The sequence below is a fragment of the Vitis riparia genome, chromosome 16 (genome assembly GCF_004353265.1).
Source record: "Vitis riparia cultivar Riparia Gloire de Montpellier isolate 1030 chromosome 16, EGFV_Vit.rip_1.0, whole genome shotgun sequence".
In the NCBI taxonomy this organism is placed as follows: Eukaryota; Viridiplantae; Streptophyta; class Magnoliopsida; order Vitales; family Vitaceae; genus Vitis; species Vitis riparia.
This window is the reverse complement of record NC_048446.1, coordinates 20,223,868-20,242,109: the sequence shown is the minus strand read 5'-3', so window position 1 is coordinate 20,242,109 and position 18,242 is coordinate 20,223,868. Positions and strand designations below refer to the sequence as shown.

General features: G+C 36.6%; 2 protein-coding genes across 9 annotated transcripts; both read right to left on the bottom strand.

The window, feature by feature from the left end:
• Positions 1–1,931: 1,931 nt before the first annotated feature.
• Positions 1,932–9,539, bottom strand: LOC117934212 (dihydrofolate synthetase). Of its 6 annotated transcripts, none has more exons than XM_034855861.1 (11): positions 9,275–9,537; positions 7,544–7,892; positions 6,876–6,973; positions 6,576–6,726; positions 5,846–5,908; positions 5,443–5,646; positions 4,609–4,800; positions 4,341–4,440; positions 3,748–3,879; positions 3,084–3,215; positions 1,932–2,602 (listed from the first exon to the last, which is right to left on the bottom strand). In XM_034855861.1, exons 2-11 carry the CDS (start codon positions 7,769–7,771, stop codon positions 2,250–2,252), a joined length of 1,653 nt encoding a protein of 550 aa, XP_034711752.1. In that variant the 5' UTR covers positions 7,772–7,892; positions 9,275–9,537; the 3' UTR covers positions 1,932–2,249. The 6 variants fall into 6 exon arrangements, with proteins under 6 accessions (XP_034711752.1, XP_034711755.1, XP_034711754.1 ...); XM_034855864.1 differs by having other exon boundaries at positions 5,485–5,646; positions 9,275–9,536; XM_034855863.1 differs by lacking the exon at positions 9,275–9,537 and adding an exon at positions 8,792–9,235.
• A 329-nt stretch (positions 9,540–9,868) lies between these two features.
• Positions 9,869–17,578, bottom strand: LOC117934209 (ABC transporter C family member 10-like). Of its 3 annotated transcripts, XM_034855857.1 has the most exons (14): positions 17,451–17,578; positions 17,089–17,208; positions 16,400–16,478; positions 14,221–16,294; positions 13,664–13,984; positions 13,496–13,582; positions 12,536–13,120; positions 12,282–12,446; positions 11,903–12,197; positions 11,321–11,535; positions 10,941–11,246; positions 10,747–10,810; positions 10,429–10,668; positions 9,869–10,309 (listed from the first exon to the last, which is right to left on the bottom strand). In XM_034855857.1, exons 4-14 carry the CDS (start codon positions 16,270–16,272, stop codon positions 10,197–10,199), a joined length of 4,443 nt encoding a protein of 1,480 aa, XP_034711748.1. In that variant the 5' UTR covers positions 16,273–16,294; positions 16,400–16,478; positions 17,089–17,208; positions 17,451–17,578; the 3' UTR covers positions 9,869–10,196. The 3 variants fall into 3 exon arrangements, with proteins under 3 accessions (XP_034711748.1, XP_034711747.1, XP_034711749.1); XM_034855856.1 differs by lacking the exon at positions 16,400–16,478; XM_034855858.1 differs by lacking the exons at positions 16,400–16,478; positions 17,089–17,208.
• Between the last annotated feature and the right edge of the window lie 664 nt (positions 17,579–18,242).

Here is an 18,242-nt window from a genome sequence, read left to right as displayed (position 1 = left end):
ATCAGAGTTAGTTCATTAGATTTGAGTCACAAAAGTTAGCGAGGAATAATTAAATTTGTGTAAATATATCGTACATTGTGTTGTAAGTGTCATGTTGGGAAGGAAATTGTTAAATTGACAAAATTAATGCTTTACACTTGAAATAGTAAAAAGGACGGAATAGGTGCATCGTAGGCCTCGGGGTCGTAACCCCTAAAATAAATGTAGGGATGAAAAAATTCATCGACATTAAGTCTCATAAAGATCTAAAAACCCTAATGGGATCAAGACGAGGAGTAATAATCAAAATAAGGGTCGAGATTGGGTCGGACAAATTTTCATAAATATGATACAAAGATGGGATTCATCCCTACCTCGATTATTTTATATATATAATTTAAAATTAATATTAATATGTATAATTTTATATTTATAATATTAAAAAAATTAAATATTATATATATGATAATAAAGGACGGGTTCAACACTAATTACTTTTAAATAAATAAAATAAGATAAGAAAAGAGCTCCATTTTGCCAACCGGTACGACATAGAGATGCCTTAGCAGTTTCCACGAAGAATTCAAGTAAAGGAGACGACAGTAGTTGAGCTGAGCTCCTCTTTCTCTCTCTCTAACGTGTAATATGCTCTTTACATCACTACCCATCTCTGCAGATGTTGTAAATGTGGCATAGAGATGCCCACTTTGGTGTTTAGAAAAAAAATAGTACCCGCCATACAAAGCCTTAAATGCCCATGCCTTCCCCCTACAAAACAAGCCTCCCTGCATACATCTAAATTGATAGTTACCTTTCAATACACTGATGGTGACTAGAGGTGTTGGGCAAAACGCAAATACCACCATTTTTACAACCCCCTTCAGCCCACACCCATTTGCAGGAATGTCCCAAACATCCAACACCCTTACATGTAAACATGCATCATGCATGAACCCTAAAATGAAAAATAAATAAATAGTGGGTGTTTTTGTATTATTCATGAGGAGAGTCTGTCCTAAGATCACCATTATTAGGGGTTTTATAGAGAGGTTGTGGGGGAACCGATTCGAGTAATATATGGGTCAGGCTCCCGACACCTAAATGAGCGTGTACCCTAAAGTTGGTGGGTGTCCGGAGTGGACGATCAGGAGCTTGCAGGCGTGAAACAATGATCATTTAAAGGGCACAAACATGCTCCTCGTGACTTAAATACTCATGAAAAGCATGGGGCCCATGAGAGGGATCCTTCTTTCATCAAACACCTATCATTGTCTGACCTAGTGGGCTGCACCTCTAGAACAAGTATAGGCCCATTGGCCAGTTAATTAAATTTGGGCCCACGACTGTTCCATTTGTCACTGAAAATGTGGGCCTCAGCCCACCCAGACATTGCCCTTTGGGTACTTACCCGTACCCTATGCTGTGGGCCATTTTATGGTGCCTAGAGACATGTTAATGCCCTTCTGATGAATACAACTAGGTTACAGCCTACTCCAATGCTGTGTTTGATTCCGAAAGTGTAATAAAGAAAAAAAATCTATAAAAAAATAATTTTCTCGTATTTAATAAGAAACTTGTATATTTGTAAACCATTTAATCTTTATATGAAAAAGAAAAAATAAATAAAACAAATTTGAAAAATCATGTAAAAGTAATCTATTAACTTTATATCTCTGTTTTTTTTTTTTTTTTTTTTCTGTTTTTTCTTTCCTTCTAAATTTTCTTCCCCTTGAATTTTCCAAGAACCAAACAATTGGGTAAGGCTTCAAAATCAGGCCACTCAGGCCCACAAATTCTGAAAAATAAATAAAGGCTTGGAAACCTTTGTAGTAGCCATCTTCTGTAGTCAAAGATTGTCATACCGATCTCAATCAAATCACAAGAGGGAAGAAAGGAGGCCCAACATGTGATGCAGGCAGTATCACCACTACCTATAGCAACAAGCCAAATAATTCAATCCAATGAAATTGTGATGTTCATATCATTTCAAAAGTATTATTTCCATCGCTATGGGGATTCTGTAAGAACATGTACTAGTTTTTCTCAGAAGAAACCAAAAGGCAAAATCTATATAAGTTGTTCCAGTCTCAAAAGAGAAGCACAACATGAAGATATGGATACAAATAAATTCATGCACCCCATGAATGATCAAAGATGATCAGACTAGGACCCTTATGTGTAAAGCTCAAAATCTAATATTCCATGTTGCCAATGGATCAGATTGAATAGGAGAAGATGAATAGAAATCATTGCAGCAAGAAGGAAGCAACTTAACCATGGAGAGAGGATAATACCGTCGAAACAATATGCAGAGATCCTGTGATTACAATTATACCAGTTTGGTCTCTGGTCCTTGCTCTCAGAATCTGATTTCCAACCCTCAAGGAAACTGGTAATGAATTCTCAGCAGCCAGTATGGTTTTATGTTTTGATTCCCCTGCAGAGCAGAATGATTGATTCTCAAACAACTTCTGGTATTCTTCCATTCCATCATGAAGAGTATTGATGCCCAGTTCCTTGGAAGCTTGAATCCAACAATCTCTTAACATGGAAGCAGAAGTTGTTCGAGATTTTGCTCCAGCAATGTTAACCTCTGTTAGAAAGACAGCCTCTAATTGTCCACCTGAGGAGAATGTTGTGGGATCTAAATTAGACCTTTCTCAAGAACTACAATGTGTGTGGCACACATTTCATGAGAGGCCAATGGGAGCCAGATAAGAGACTTAAATTAACTAAGTGTTGCAAAACAATATACTCCACGCTAGCCTCCAAGTTCTATAAGTTATAATGCATAAACCTTTCTTTCTTTCCCAAACTTGATGGTAGAAAACACGAGTGTGTTTGACATTGTGTTTTTACTTTAAGTATCTTTAGCAAAAGTGTTTTCTCTAAAAGTGTTTTTAGCAGAATCACCTATCAAGTGTTCCTCCCAAAAACATTACAAATGATTTTTCAACTTTTTAAAATTGTTTTCTAAATTTTGTTAAACGCTTGATTTTTCTTCAAAAACACCTTTTAGTTAGAAGTACTTTTTAAAAACACTACCAAACAGAGTCTAAATAAAACATATGGCAAAAATAATGAAGGATAATGAAGGACTACACCTGAAAGAAATTCTCTTGCAAAAGCCATATGGTCTTTGTCACTTGCCATTGCAACAATAAGAGCCAATCGTGCCTCTGGAAATGTCATTTGAATAGTGTCCACCAAAGCTTTAGCAGATTCTTTGGTGTGAGCTGAAGAATATTAAGAGAAACCATTAGTAGTTCTGATTAACATTTAACCATTTATGATGATAACCAGCACCACTGCTGTCTATAGTCAGGTCTAAGCTTAGGATGGCTGGTAATATTTGGTTGTTAACTATGGATAATAATAACTGGGTTCCACTGAAGAAATAGGGTCAAAATAAGCTGAGTTTTAAAGACTACAAGTAACTAGGCTAAAGGAATATGTTGTTAGAATTTCTGGACAGCAGCTAGTCATGGTTTGGGCTGCTGGGTCATGTCTCTTAGAGGAGGATGAGGGCTATAACTCTCAAATCTACAATTATCTACCTGCAAAAAATTTTGCAAGTATTCAAAATTATAAAGAGACTGTAATGTGGCAATCAAGAGATGATATGATCTTGGGAAGGAAGATCTCTGATGGGCCACAGATTACCAATGCATGCAGAAAAATAGACCATCAGCCATAAGTAACAGCTATAAACACAGTTATTGCATTCCTACATAGGAACATGTAACAAAGCAAGTATCTGAATCAAACCTCCATCAAGCATTATGGTTGCTCCAGGTAGCCCTAATGTCTCAGCTTCTGTAGATGTTAGAAACTGGCTTCTCCCAAGCAAATAGGTATGCTCTAGACCAGCATGAATGGATTCATCTGAAATTCTCCATCCTGAGACATCCAGGAAACCGCCAAAATAAACAATGACAAAATATATAGGATGTACTAATGACCTGAACTTGACACAATAAAGCGTGTCCTGATTAGTTGGGATCGGATACTGATATCCATTTGGAAAAAGTTAATCCTATTTGTTTTGGAGGATTCCTCATTCTTCTATTGTACTTATTCATGCCTTAATATATTCTATTGTTGTTTCTCATCAAAAAAAGTTCATCCTATTTGGTGTTGGGCTGCAATGCCAAGTAGGAAAAATCATAATTCTTGTGATTTCAGAATGAGTGCAGAAAGTGAGGATGATGCATAGTTTGAAAGGAGAACAAAGCCACAAAGAAAGGGCAGGAAAAGGGAAAGCACTGAAAGTCATGAATGCCTAGAGGTGGAAAGCCTACCTACACAGTTCAAATATAAATTCAAATAGAAAATCTGAAAATAGATATATAAATTGTAACCTTTATCACGCAAGCACAGTGCCACACAAGTGGCAGTTGCAGCATTTTGAAGTTGGTGAATTCCAAGCATCTGTAGTTTCACGTCAAATAACTCGATGAACTGCATGAATTAATATAATTTAAGTTATGAGCATAATGACTTATATTATAAACAATGGACGATCAACAGCTTTAATTTAATAACAAAGCAAGGTATGTCAGAACAGCTGATCTTAATTGAAAAAGAAAAACTTCAAGACATTCAAGAACTAATTCTTAGAATGCTTACCAATTTAAAGTCCCTCTCAACTTCTATCACTATATCACAAGATTGGAAAGGTTTTCCATTGGATTTGCTAACTCCTTTTACAGCACTTCTATTGCCAGGTCCAGATGCTGATACTACAGGAGAACACATGGAGGATGCTTTGTCAAGAAAAATGTGTTCAATATGTGGAAGGAATGGGCCCCCCAGCACCAACTGAAAATTTCAACCACTTAACAGGGTCAAGATAAAATTCCAAATTTATTTAAGAAAAAAAAAAAAAGTGGGATTGGGGGGTGGAGAGAGAAGAGTAAACATAGTCCAGTATATCATTCATTGCTTTGTTAAAGAGAATGAAAAGGCCAACCATGAGCTATGGACCTTATTGTAACATAAAAAGCATGATAAAAGTGAAAGAGGGGGGGGGGGAAATCCCTGCTACCCTATCTGTAAAGTTACCAGTGATAATCACATGGGACCATTTGATCAGAACTATGGATGTAGCAGTTGCAGACAAAGATTAGCAGCTGGATGATAATAATGACCTTTGCTAAAGATATCTATTCAAACCCATTTTTTCCTCTGACCATCTAAAAGACAGGATATAAACCATGTGTTAAGAGCCCCTTATAAAAGGTTTTAGATTCTTTTGGTTGGGAATTGGTAACTAGTTATCAGTTATAGCTATTTTTAACTGACAATTTATTCAAATTTACCAAGGCAAGGCCCAAGGTGGGATTCATTGCATAATCCAGATCCAACTTTTTCAGAATTTATAACAAGTAGAAAGGGATATTGGAGTTGAAAAAGCTAGATGTAGAAGATTGAATGCAATTATAATTAATGTAAGATATTCACCCAAAGTGCAGTTATGTAAATATGCAGGGAGAACCACCTAACTGGGCAACCATGTTTGATTATTCCTGACTTTGCCATTGCAATGCTTTCCAGGGAACCCCCTAGTGCAGCCATATGTTCCTCCCCTATTGTTGTTATAACTGCTGCAGCTAGTCCAGAACTAGAAATTATGTTTGTCGCATCCCGTGCTCCCCCCAGTCCAGCCTGTTACTTGAAAATAAAGAGTACTCACTAAATACAGCCCTATTGCAATTCTTGTTAAGGAAAAGAAACTTAAAATACATATTTGAATTCATAACAAGAACTATACAATGAAAAGAAACATCATCATGGGATGGGAAATCATCCAACAAAGGATATAGCATGGAATTGCTCAGAAGAAGTTAAGGGAGAACTGATTAACCTCAATAACTGCAACATCAACATTCCCTTGATCAAAAAGCTTGAACGCCATTGCAGTAAGAATCTGAGAGCTCCATTCAAAAGTGCAAAACAAATTAAACAAAATCATAAAATATATGGTAATTGCAGCAATGCTGGACCTAAAACTAGAACACAACATTGTAAAAGCAGAGAATTCCAAATTACTGAATGCAAGATGCATGTGCAAGTTTCAAATATGCTATCCAGTCTCCTTTTGAAATAGCATGAACATGGTATAATTAAAATTCAAGACCAGAAAGCTCTTACTGCAAGAAAATTTATCCAGGAACTCAAAGAACAATCCAATTGATGGTTATGTTCCAACCACAAAGCATAGTATGAGATTTTGAGAGGAAACCCAAAATGTGTTAAAAATGCAAAAACAAAGCAACAGAAAAAAACAAAGAACAGAAATCAAAAACTACAATCAGGACAAGTCAACTAATTAATCAACAAATACACCCCAGAGACAGGCCTTGCAGTGGTAATAAATTACTGCTACTACTACTACTATTACTATTATAAGCTTAAAAAAGTAAAAGAAAATTGTAGAGGAGCAAGCAAGCACCAAGAAATTCATGCATAGATATGAAATCCCACGTTACTTCCTTGGTTTCTCTTCTAATTTGTGAAAAATTATCTATCTAAAGCAAATATTCAATTATAATCCAATAAAATGACAAGGCACAATGTTCTACACTTGTTGATACCTCAAAATGACTCAAACGCCCATTTTCAAGTGCCACTGCCTCGTCAAGGATTGGCTTAATCCTATGGAACAAACAATTCAATGCCTTTGCTGAGACCGGCTCACCTAATTTTCCCAGTGATATACGCTCTCTGATAGTCCGAACATGTGGGCTGCTTAAAGAAAATGATGCCTGTGGTCAGAAAAATATAAGATGAAAGGACATTGTTGCAACAATAATCTTTTGCACACATCTATATCTTTCAATAACAATTTACAAAATAAAATTAAAATAAAATAAACAAATAGTCCAAAATAATACCTAGTATAACAACCGACAGCATAACCTTCTGTCCGTAAAATATTGGCAAGAAATGCAGCAGTTGACCCTTTTCCTTTGGTCCCAGCAATGTGAACAGCCTATAATTGCTGTTACACTAATTAACTAAATTCATACTCAAATAAATATGAAAATTCAAATGTAGTGCATATTTGCAATGCAATGCAACCATTCACTGATCTGCAGACGAAAATTAATCAAGAAAAACCAATCATAACTAGCATTTTCTTGATCACATTTGAAATTCTTGCATGTACCAATATCAAAATTTGATCCAACTGCCTGGCTATACCAAACCAAACAGTGAAAGTTATAAAATATTTAAACTTAAAGCTCATTAAATTTTCCAGTTGTAATTATACAGATAAATAAAATTTCATGAATTTCACCTTGAAATATCCATTAAGATAAACCAAGCCTAAATGATCTACTTGTTTACAAGAAGATTTTTCTGACAGAAAAAAAAAACACACACACACACACACACAAATCTTGCCCTATTTGGGCCACAATCTTGCAAGCACACTTTTTGAGTCTTGTTTTTCCTTCTAGTTATAACTTTAGAATTATTTATACTAACACTAAAAAGCTCCATGAGAGAAAATTAATAGAATATTAGAATACAAATAACATTGGAAAAAAGCTCGAACCTTAAACCCTGTCTGAGGGTTACCAAGCCGATCCATCAACCGGTTCATGCGGCCCAGATCAAAGCCATGGCTTGAGTCTGTGCCTGCATCTTTGGGGACACCACATTTCTCATAGTTTTTGAGATTGTCCAAGTAGTTTAAAAAGTCCTTCAGTTCTGGTTCTCTACTGAAGCTTCTCTTAAACCCTAGCAAGGTTCTTTTGTGACTGACAACTCTGAAGATTTTCATTTGAGAGGAATGAATAATCTAATTTGTAACACAATCTGATTGTAATTAGTAGCTATCCATGTCTACTCTGGAATTCCATCACAGGCTCTCAATTTGAGTGACATTTATCTATGTCCTTGACCTGAACGATAAACAATTTCCCACAAAATGTTAAAAAATAATAATAATAAAAAATTAAAATTTTTAAAAATAAAAAAATAATAATAATAATAATAAAAAGAAAACCATGTTCATAAACTTCATCAAAATGGGTATTACACTAATGGCTTAAAATCTTTACAACTCCAACCAAATGTATATTTCAAATTACAAAAAAAAATATACAAATTTAAACAACAGAAAAATGGAAAATATCAAATTCATGTATAACATCAACATGTATATCATTTTCCAAATAATTACAAAGAAAATTGAATATGATATCAATTCTAAATGGGAAATGAATCCCAAATGACTGCCATTATAAGATCATTAATGGAAAACTTGGCAAATCCCAAATTTTATAATACAAAACAATATAACAAGGACACAAAAAAAAAAAATTAATTAAATATTAGATTTTCATATCATCTGATTTCATAAGAGTAAACCCATAATTCTCCATTTGGCCACTAAGAGGGAAGAAACATCACATCTTGCAGAAATAGAATCAACTCAAGTCATCTCGCTACCCATTCCCCTACTAAGGACAGCTGAAAATGAGAAAGCCAAAATCTTGAAAGTTTACTCTCCTTCATTTTACTCAATTTCCTAGGAAACTAAACAAAGCCCGGGAAATTGTTATGGATTATATCACAGATACTAAAAAACCTTAATCAAATGAAAAACCCCGAAACACAAAGACAACCAATAATCAGTCAGAAAACCCAACTGGCGAAAACATGACTAAAACAGACACTATCAGTTGAAATCCGGAAATTCAAATATCAAAATGGCGACTAAGAAAGGAAAACAAACGACACTCATCACATTTACATTTTCTTTCGGATACGAGGAAAGCAAGACCAAAGAGAAATTTACCATGCGGCTTTGTAGGCTATAGTGGTCTTCCCTAATTTCCGCTAATGTGTCGTGCCACTTGTTTGAGAGAAATGGGCCTCAAAGCTTTCTCTCGCATCCACCCTTTTTTCTTTTTTAAATAACCAAAACACCCTCGTCTTCATTCTCTCGGCACTCGCCAGCCGCCATCCGAAACCCTAACTCTATTTCTTCTCCATTTTCTCTTCCTTTCCATCCTTTTCTTCCTTCTTTTCCTTCTCTTCCCCTTCATCTTCTACTCAAATTTTCCCTTTTTTCTTTTTAACGCTGACAACCAAAAACAATTACGGGGTGCGCGGCCCACTTTATGAGCACTCAAATTTCAAAACATTTCTCCTTAGGAATCCCTATGGATAAGAAATCGGTGCAATAACCCTAATTTATTGTCATTGACGAAGGCCAATGTGGAAGGGCCAGAAAGGCAAAACTGGCGGTAAAAGATAAAATAAGAGAAGAAGTAATTACCAGTCGCTCAGAGCTCGTATCAGGCTGGAAAACCTCAAAAAAAATGAGGCCACTTGGAGTTCTTCATCTCTCGATGTCCTGAAAACACCTCCAACTCAAAAATTTTAGGCAATGGCCTAAACAAACAGCCAGAAAGTGAACATTTTCCTGCAAAATTACAAGAGCCGAGAAAAGAAAAGGTGGGGATGAACATTTTCCACGTAAGCGCATGGGTGTGGTCTCCCATTGTGGGGTAAAGGCAAGCTTCATGAGGATACTGTTAGGGAGAACTATTTTTAAGTCATATGTATCTAATAAATTTTAAAAAATTACTTTCAAAATTTTTAAAATCACTTCAAATACATCTTATTTAAAATCACTTTCAAATGGATCGGAGAAAGAGTTATTTAATTAAAAGGGTAATCGAAAACCAATTTTAAATATTTAATCCTTCATCTTTTTTTGACCTCATTTAGGGGAATATGCCTTTTTCATTTTTTTATAAATTTTTTTTTTAAAATCTATATATAAATACTTGAAATGATAAATGGTATTTATGTTAAAAATAAGTTACTTTTCAAATAAAAACACGAGAATTATAAATTACTCGAATCGAAAAGAAGCAAAACAATGTTACCATTTCTAAAAATTGGTTGGTTATACATCATATTGATTGTGAACAACAAAAGGATTGCATCTAAACAACTGTACATATTACACATCACAAGAGTAAGCCCTCACTTCATTTTTTCCCCTTATGGGTCAAGTGATTATTGTACCATACCCTTATAGCTCCACTTCACACCCCCATCTCCTTCCCCTCTATGCCTCAATCCCAGGATGAATCTAATGCCTATCTAAGCTACTACATCAAGCTACCTAAGAAAACACATCCAACAACACTTTTTTTTTTTATAGCCGCTACTAACAATTATAGTTAGCTTCAATGTGATTCCGCTGAGTGAAAATGGGACCAGTATTCCCTGACTAGCTGTCCAAATAATGAGCCTTCCCTCTTCATTAGCTTTGCTGGTTCATCATACTCAACTAGTTTTCCTGCAATGGATTGAAAATATTGTTTTCTTTAGATTTTTTTCTTCAACATGAAGGAATGGGGTACGAAGGCATGGAAGTACAACAATGGGGGAGGGTGAAGATATACGACCGAAACTCACCATCACTGATGGCAAGAACCATTGTGCAGTCCATCACAGTTGGTATTCTGTGAGCCACGGTGATCACAGTGCAGTCTGCAAACTCGGTCCTTATAGTTTTCTGCAGAATCAGGTCGGTTGCATTGTCGATCGATGCAGTTGCTTCATCAAGAACCAGTATCCGGCTTCTTCGCAAGAGGGCACGCCCCAAACAGAAGAGCTGCCTCTGCCCCATGCTCCAGTTTGATCCACCTTCCGCAACTGAAACAAACAGACCCTTATTAATGGCTACAATGGAAAAAAAGGGACACCCTGTGTACTAAGAGCTTGAAATCTTACCAATGGAGCCTAGACCCTCTTCCTTTTCCTGGACAGCCTCCCGAAGCTGACATTTTCCAAGAACCTGTCAAAATGTATAAGGTAGATTATCAGTTGAAACTTCAACACGGGTATTTCTTGTTATTCCACAGCTCTTCATGGTATTATCAGCAACTACCCAGAAAAAAAATTGAGAAAAAGAGTAGATATATTACCTCCCATATTTCATGGTCAGTGTGTTGGGACAAGGGATCCAAATTGTATCTCACGGTGCCATTGAAAAGAGTAGGATCTTGAGGAATAATCCCAAAATGTGACCTCAGATCATGAAGTCCAATTGTAGAGATGTCAATGCCATCTACTATAATCTTTCCTCCTGCTGGTTCTACCAACCGAAACAAGGCACCAATGAGAGTAGTCTTCCCACTGCCAGTTCGTCCAACGATGCCAATTTTATGTCCTCCTTCAAATGTGCAGTTGATCCCACGAAGAACAAGGGGTGTGTCGGGTCTATACCTAATCTGCTTTGACACAATTTTTATGAGTATATGTACTGATTTTGACTGGTTTTAGCATCAATATATGCAAAAACTACCTGTAAATCATGGATGTCCACTCTCCCCACAGCTGGCCAATTGGGTGGGGGACGACTCCCTTCGATCACTTCTGGGGCTTCGCTCGGTATATGCATGTATTGGTTTAGCCTTTCTACAGAAATGATGTAATTTGCTAGAATGCACTGATTTTGAATAGAAAAAACCAGGGACATGTTTAATGAGAGACCATAAGACATTGCCATTCCGATAAATCCTGCAATAACAGTAACCATGGTCATTAGAAATCTCATGTCAGAATTTCAGTAACTGAACAAGCAAATCAATTCAGGAAAATTAAAGGCATGTTTGGTTCCTAGAAAGTACCAAGGAAAAAAAAAACATGCTTAGAAAAACGATTTCTCACGTGCTTTCACTATAAAAAATGTGAAAGAAAATCAACCATAATTTAAATTATTCAGAAACTCATACATTTTTAAATTATTTAATTTTTACATAGTAGAAGAAAAATAAGTGAAATAAGTTTGAAGTAACATATTAAAATAATTATTGACTTTAAATATTTTTTTACTTTCTTTCCCTCACATTTTCAAGAACCAAATATAACCTAAATGCATACTCACCAGCGGTAAAAGTACCAGGAGGAAGCAAAATCATGCAGAGAGCCGACGAGGAGAGGACCATGGCACTAAGTGCTTCCAATCTTTGAATTAACCACTCATTTGCAGCAAAACTGTGGAAGAATGGGCTAGCATTTGTATCAATGAAGTCCATATTCTTTACAAAGAATCTTTCTTCCTCCTCGAAAGCTCTGATTGTCATGGCTCCTGCTATAGACTCAGCCAGATGGTTTGCCACCAAAGACTTGGTCGTACCATTGATCCGCATCAACTCTTTTGCAGAGGCAAAGTAGTATCTCTGTCCATCAGAGTATCAATTTTAATCAATTTCACAGTCAGAGATAAAAATTTTAAAAACGGAAAATCTATTGTAATACACTACCTGTAAGCGAATAGCCACATAGATCATCGGTATGGAGACAAACAGGACTTGCCAAGTCACAACAGCTAATACTCCAAGATTTGAATAGGCATTTGTGGTAGCCCCAAAAGCAAAGACAAAGCTGAATGGAACATCAAGATCGACAATACTTAAATCATTCGAGATCTACACGAGCAAAAGAAACAAAAGAATGATCAGTATCAAGAATTTCTGTAAATCAAAATTACAATCAAATCTTTGTTGGGCCTGCTTACCCTACTCAGTATCCTTCCTAGAGGTGTAGAGTCATAAAAAGCCATAGGTGCACGGAAAAGGGAGTTCAGCAATTGCGTAAATAAAGATTTTGATGATTGAAGACCCAAAGCAACCACAAAAAGAGCTCTAGAGAGCAAAAAAAGTGTTGAGGTTGCTCCGATCAACAAGTAAACCACAATCAACTGCAGTGTGCTGACGTTAGGATTGTCAACATTAGCAGCCATCCAAGAGTTCTGAGATATCTGACCGGCCACAAACAAAATGTGAGAGAGAGCAGCCAAGGAGAAGAATAAGTAGCCTTTGTTCTGACTCAAATACTGCATATAAGGCTTAAAACCCATATCTCCTATTTCTCTCTCTTCTTGCTTGATCAACTGATCACCGCTAGGTGCTTTGAATTGCTTCTCTGTATAAGTCTTGTTGATCTCTCTAACAGAATTTTCAAATTTCTCAGGTGTAACCTCTGCAAGCCTTTCAGAACCTGCAGTCTCTTTGTGTGCATTGACAAGATCCACAAATTCTTGGCTTGAAGCCAATAGCTGCTGATAAGGGGCCGCTTGTATGATTTCCCCATCTGACATCAACTGCCCACCAAAAAAGAAGATTAAACTTACTTCAATAATTCTGTAACTAGAAAACTACAGAAAATGAAAAATGAATTTCGATCAGCTAAGAAACCAATGGACTTCATTTTCTTGTGCAGTTCATAATATCTGATTAACAAACTTATCAAAGCTCAACTCACAGCTGCTTGAATTTTTACTCATGACAAGATTCATAGAAACAAGTTTAAGTCAAACTCAAAAAATCATCAATCTCCAAGCAGTATACTTTACCAAGTCTTGGAATCTAAGAAAGATGGCATACTAGCCAATAAGTACTAATAAATTGCAAGCCGTCACACACAAAAATGAAATAAAAGTGTTGAAGAATTTAGCTGGAGTATGAATGGAACTAACCAGAACAGAATCAAATGCAGGAAGGAAGTCAACTTGGTGGGTTACAAGTAGGACCGTCTTCCCAGAAAGTGCATCCATAACATATTCCTGTCAAGATTCAAGTTAGTTTTCAGTAAGAGTGAGTAATCTAAAATGAATAAATATTACAGTATTAGGAAATGAAGTTACATTAAAAAGACTTGTAGCAGTATGTGCATCAACAGCACTAAATGGGTCATCCAAGAGATATATATCAGCATCCTGATAAAGGGCACGGGCAAGTTGAATCCGCTGCTTCTGACCACCGCTCAGGTTAACTCCTCGTTCCCCTATTTCAGTGAGATCACCATAGGGCAGCAAGTCAAGGTCCTTTACTAATGAACACTTCGCAAGTGTTGCTTGGTATCTTTCAGGATCCATAGAGGACCCAAATAAAATATTCTCTTGTATACTGCCTGTCTGGATCCAAGCTGTCTGAGAAACATAGGCAATTCTTCCATAAACTCGAATCTGTAGGAAGCAGCAAACAAGACTGGATTATTAATCAAATAACAATCCTTCATTTCTTAAGCAAATTGCCAATAAAAAAAAACTGTTTCCAGGAATGTTCCTATTCATGTAACATAGAATCGGATTACCCTCATTCAGAAATATTTCTATGTTTATACAAGGAATTTTCTGTCAATTGGCAGTGTTGGGTATCACGCATAACCATAAGAGAATTGAAAGTAGCAACTAGAACTTACAGTTCCCTGAACATCTGGAATCTCTCCAAGAATTGCAGCCAGAAGAGTTGATTTCCCTGAGCCGACTTCACCACAAATAGCCACCTTTTCACCAGTTCTAACCTCTAAACTTATGTCTCTTAGTGTTGACTTTGATAATTTCTCTTCCCATGAAAAATTGGCTGACTTGATTGAAATGGCGTTGCTTATATTCTCTATGTTGGACTTCTGCCGCACATTTGAAGTCTGCAGCTCAGGCGCTTCAAGAAACTTCACAATTCGTGCAAATGCAACTTTTGCTTGAATCACCACACCAATAACATCAGGGATCGATCTAATAGGGTCCTGAACAAGGCGCAAAGCTGCAACAAAGGTGAAAACATTGCTAGCATTTAGAGGAATTCCAAGGAAAAAGCATGCCCCAAAAGTTGCAGCAGAGACCAATACAGGGGATGACCAAAAGAGAAATCCATTGTATCCTTTCCTCAACTGCACTCCTGATAACCATTTGTACTCTACATTCCTCAATTTTTCTATAACATTCTTGAAATGGTTTTCCCATGCATATAATTTCAACACCTTCATGTTCACAAGAGCCTCAGAACATGCCCTCAGTCTCTCATCTTGTGCCACCATTAGCTTACTCTGGAACTTATGCTGCAATTTTGCAAGTGGGGCATTGCAAAGCACAGTGAGAATTATTACCACCAGTGCTGCAAATGTTGCCAGCCCAAGAATGTTGAAAAGAATCACAAGCACAATGCAGAGCTGGAGGCTCGTTGTCCACGTCTGATGAAACCAGAAAGGGAATTCACCGATTCTATAAGCATCTACAGTAACATAGTTCGTTATCTCACCAGAAGAGTGTATCATTTTGGCAGCATTGGATAATCTCAATTGCTTCTTATAAATGGCTGCTGTGAGCAAAGACCTTACTCTCAAACCAATAAGCCTGCTTCGAAAGTACCATTGCCTTTGTGATAAGGATTCCACGTTCTTTGAAACAAACAATGCCATGGCAAGCACATAACCCTCATTTTTAAAAAGTTCTTTACCTTCAGCAACCTTAATGAAGGCATTAAGAAGCAGAGGACCAGTGGAGAGAGTGAGAATCTTTACTAGGGCAAAGAACCCAGAGATGAAAATATCTTTCCAGTAGCATAAGATGATTACCCTCAATATTGAGGGTTGGGATGATGGCTCTATTTGTTTCTGCTTGATCAATTCCTCCAAGAACTGCAAGTAACAGCTTTCTGCTCGATCTTCTTCACGCAACTTGGGTATATCTTCATTCTCAAGAGTTTTCTTTGTACCCCTTTTCATTAATGGATTCAACCACCAAAACGACATGCTACTGAAGAATCCAGCTTTGGCAAATGGAGTAACATCACCAACAGAATCAGTTTTAGCACTGCCATCAGCCTCACCATTCAGGGGAGTGTAAAGGCCACTTCCATTAACAATTTTATCAGTTTCTTCATATTTGTAGCCCTTGTAAGCACATAGAAGTAATAAGATTGCTCCAGGAAGAGACAGAACATTTAAAACTATCTCAACTGATGCTTCTTTGTAAACAATGGCAGAAAAAATGGATAAAACACCGGTAATGCCAGAAAACAAGAATGCCAGAATAGACAAAATCCGCAATGGAGACCTTGGGAGATATTGCCCCCGAAGGCTCACCATTAAACCAACTAACAACCATGTGAATCCCTGAAGCAATGGTAGAAGCCACCAATGAAGAGGTAAAACAATCTGGGTCTTCCTCAAATTTTCTTCTAAGATCCAAACACCCAAGCACAAGTACACCAATCCCAAACAGCCGTTAAAAATGGCTGAAGATATCTGCAGGGGCGAAAACCTTTGAAACTGACCTGGGACATGAACTGGCTTTGATGATGTCCTCTGAATCATAGTGAATAAGAACATGACAAAGAGCAGAATATCGAAACAAACTGTCAAGGCATGGTTCGCACAAGAAGATGGATGATTGAAAAAAATAAATTCAGAGGTGCAACCACCACTGTCCAAACAACTGGGCTCCCCACAAAACATAGTCCACAGATCCCCCATTTTACTCTTTCCTCTTCAAACTCTGCATCGGCAAAAGACAAGAAAAACATTGCGAAACCCTTTAATAGATTCATCAAAGCATCAACTTAATGATTTTTGAAGAAAAAAACAGTGTAAGCTAACTTACAACAGAATCAGTAAATCAAATTGGAAAAGCCATATATCATTGAATCAAGCTTCAACAAAGCAAATTCCCCACCAGTATGCTAGTTCAAACAACAGAAAACGACCATTAAAACAATTGTCCCAGTCAATGAATTTAGATTTATCTTGCCTCAAAAGAATACTATGATTCATTGGAGATCCACCCCTTCTTCTGCCATTTGGCTACTAATTAATATTTCTCTTGCTAATCGACAAAAGCGTCTAACCTGCTAAACTATAAAGTAATGGAGCACAGAGTCATACATTCACGGCGACAACTAACAAATAAATGCCTACTGCAGCCGCGGTCTTTTCGTGACCTTCCGCCAACTTTCCACTTCAAGCCGGAAGGTCAAAAATGGAGTACCGATTTTTGAATGTACAGAGGAAATCACATGCCCCAAATCCTATTTTCCGTGTCTGTCACCAGAAATTCACTATTGTCTGCTGGTAAACTCCATAACAGCAAATGGGTCATTGGCTATGGACTTTTTCCACTGATGTCAACTAAGAGAGACAACCAAACAGACAGAAATCAACTTGATCGCATCCCCACCGTCCGGCCGAGACGGAACGAATGGGAAAACCTTAAATGAAGATAGACTATAGAATGGCATCCCTCTCTTTTAAGAATCATAAAATGATGAAAGTTCATTATCTTGAATGGCATACCTCAACTGGCCCAAAGGTTTAACACCCTTTTCTGCTTCTCCAAAAACCAGAAACCTTCAAAGCATTCCCTCAAATGTTCGTCAATTCTCCGCCACCCACAACTGCAAAACCTCGCAATTTCTAGCAAAAAAGCAAAAACAACCGCCATTAACCAAAAAAAACCCAGCATCCTACCCAACCCAAACCCAAACTTCAAAAATACCCACTTCTTCCAACCAGAAAAGAAAAAAGAAACTAAACCCAGGAATCCACGAGAGAAATGAAACGCTTAGCCTTAAAATAGGGAAAAACGAAAAAGAAGAAAAAAAAAAAAAAAAAGAAAGAAAGAAAGAAAAAAAGAAAGAGAGAGAGATGAAACTCACCAAACAATCCAATGAAGCTTGAAACCTTGAGGAGCGGAATTGTTGTTCATGCAGGGATTGAGACCATAAAAAACACCAAGCAGAGTTTGGGAGATTCACGGCTCAAGGATTGAACCACATATTAAATGATGGAGAACTACATTTACATGTTATATAAAAGGCTGGGGTTTGCCTACGGTGCCGGGTGTTTCGTCATGGCTCACGTAGCCTGATGAATGGTGAAGTTTTGTCGCTTGTTGGACTGCCACTCACCAACACCTCCTTCCCCCCTTCATTTCACTAAAATGCAAAATGAAGCGATTCTATCTTTTTACATAAAAGCCTTTTAAAAAAAATGTTAAATAATTAAAATTTTGGAGTTTAAAAGTTTTTTCATATGAATTTTAGGGTTCCAATTCTTGTTTGATTCCCCCACCAATAAATAAAAAAAATGCCAAAAAATAATTAAGAAAAATATAATTGATAGGAGAAATAGAAATAAATGTAATTATTTTTATTTTAAAATTAGTTGTATATTTAAAAAATTTGTGTAAAAATAAAATGATTTAATATTTTTTAAAAATTTTATTTATATAAAATCATCCTCTTTAATTTTCCAAAAACTTTATAAATGACAAAAAGGAAATGTGTGGTGGGAAAGATTTTTATTTTCTTTATTTTACCTTTTAAAAAAACCCCTCTTAATTAAGCATCAAACAAACAATGAGAATGTAATAAATGTGTAATAAATGTTCATCGGTCTAACATTTTATAGTTTTTAAAACAAATTAAAATAAAAATTTTTTAAAATTT

Coding starts and splice junctions, on each gene's coding strand:
- LOC117934212 (XM_034855861.1), bottom strand. CDS start 7,771: ATGAAAATCTTCAGAGTTGTCAGTCACAAAAGAACCTTGCTAGGGTTT. Junction 5,909..6,575: donor GGCGTTTGAGTCATTTTGAG/GTATCAACAAGT, acceptor TGGAGCTCTCAG/ATTCTTACTGCAATGGCGTT. Junction 4,801..5,442: donor TTTACATAACTGCACTTTGG/GTGAATATCTTA, acceptor TGAAATTTTCAG/TTGGTGCTGGGGGGCCCATT.
- LOC117934209 (XM_034855857.1), bottom strand. CDS start 16,272: ATGGGGGATCTGTGGACTATGTTTTGTGGGGAGCCCAGTTGTTTGGAC. Junction 11,536..11,902: donor TCCTGGTACTTTTACCGCTG/GTGAGTATGCAT, acceptor CTGTTATTGCAG/GATTTATCGGAATGGCAATG. Junction 10,310..10,428: donor GGTTCTTGCCATCAGTGATG/GTGAGTTTCGGT, acceptor AATCCATTGCAG/GAAAACTAGTTGAGTATGAT.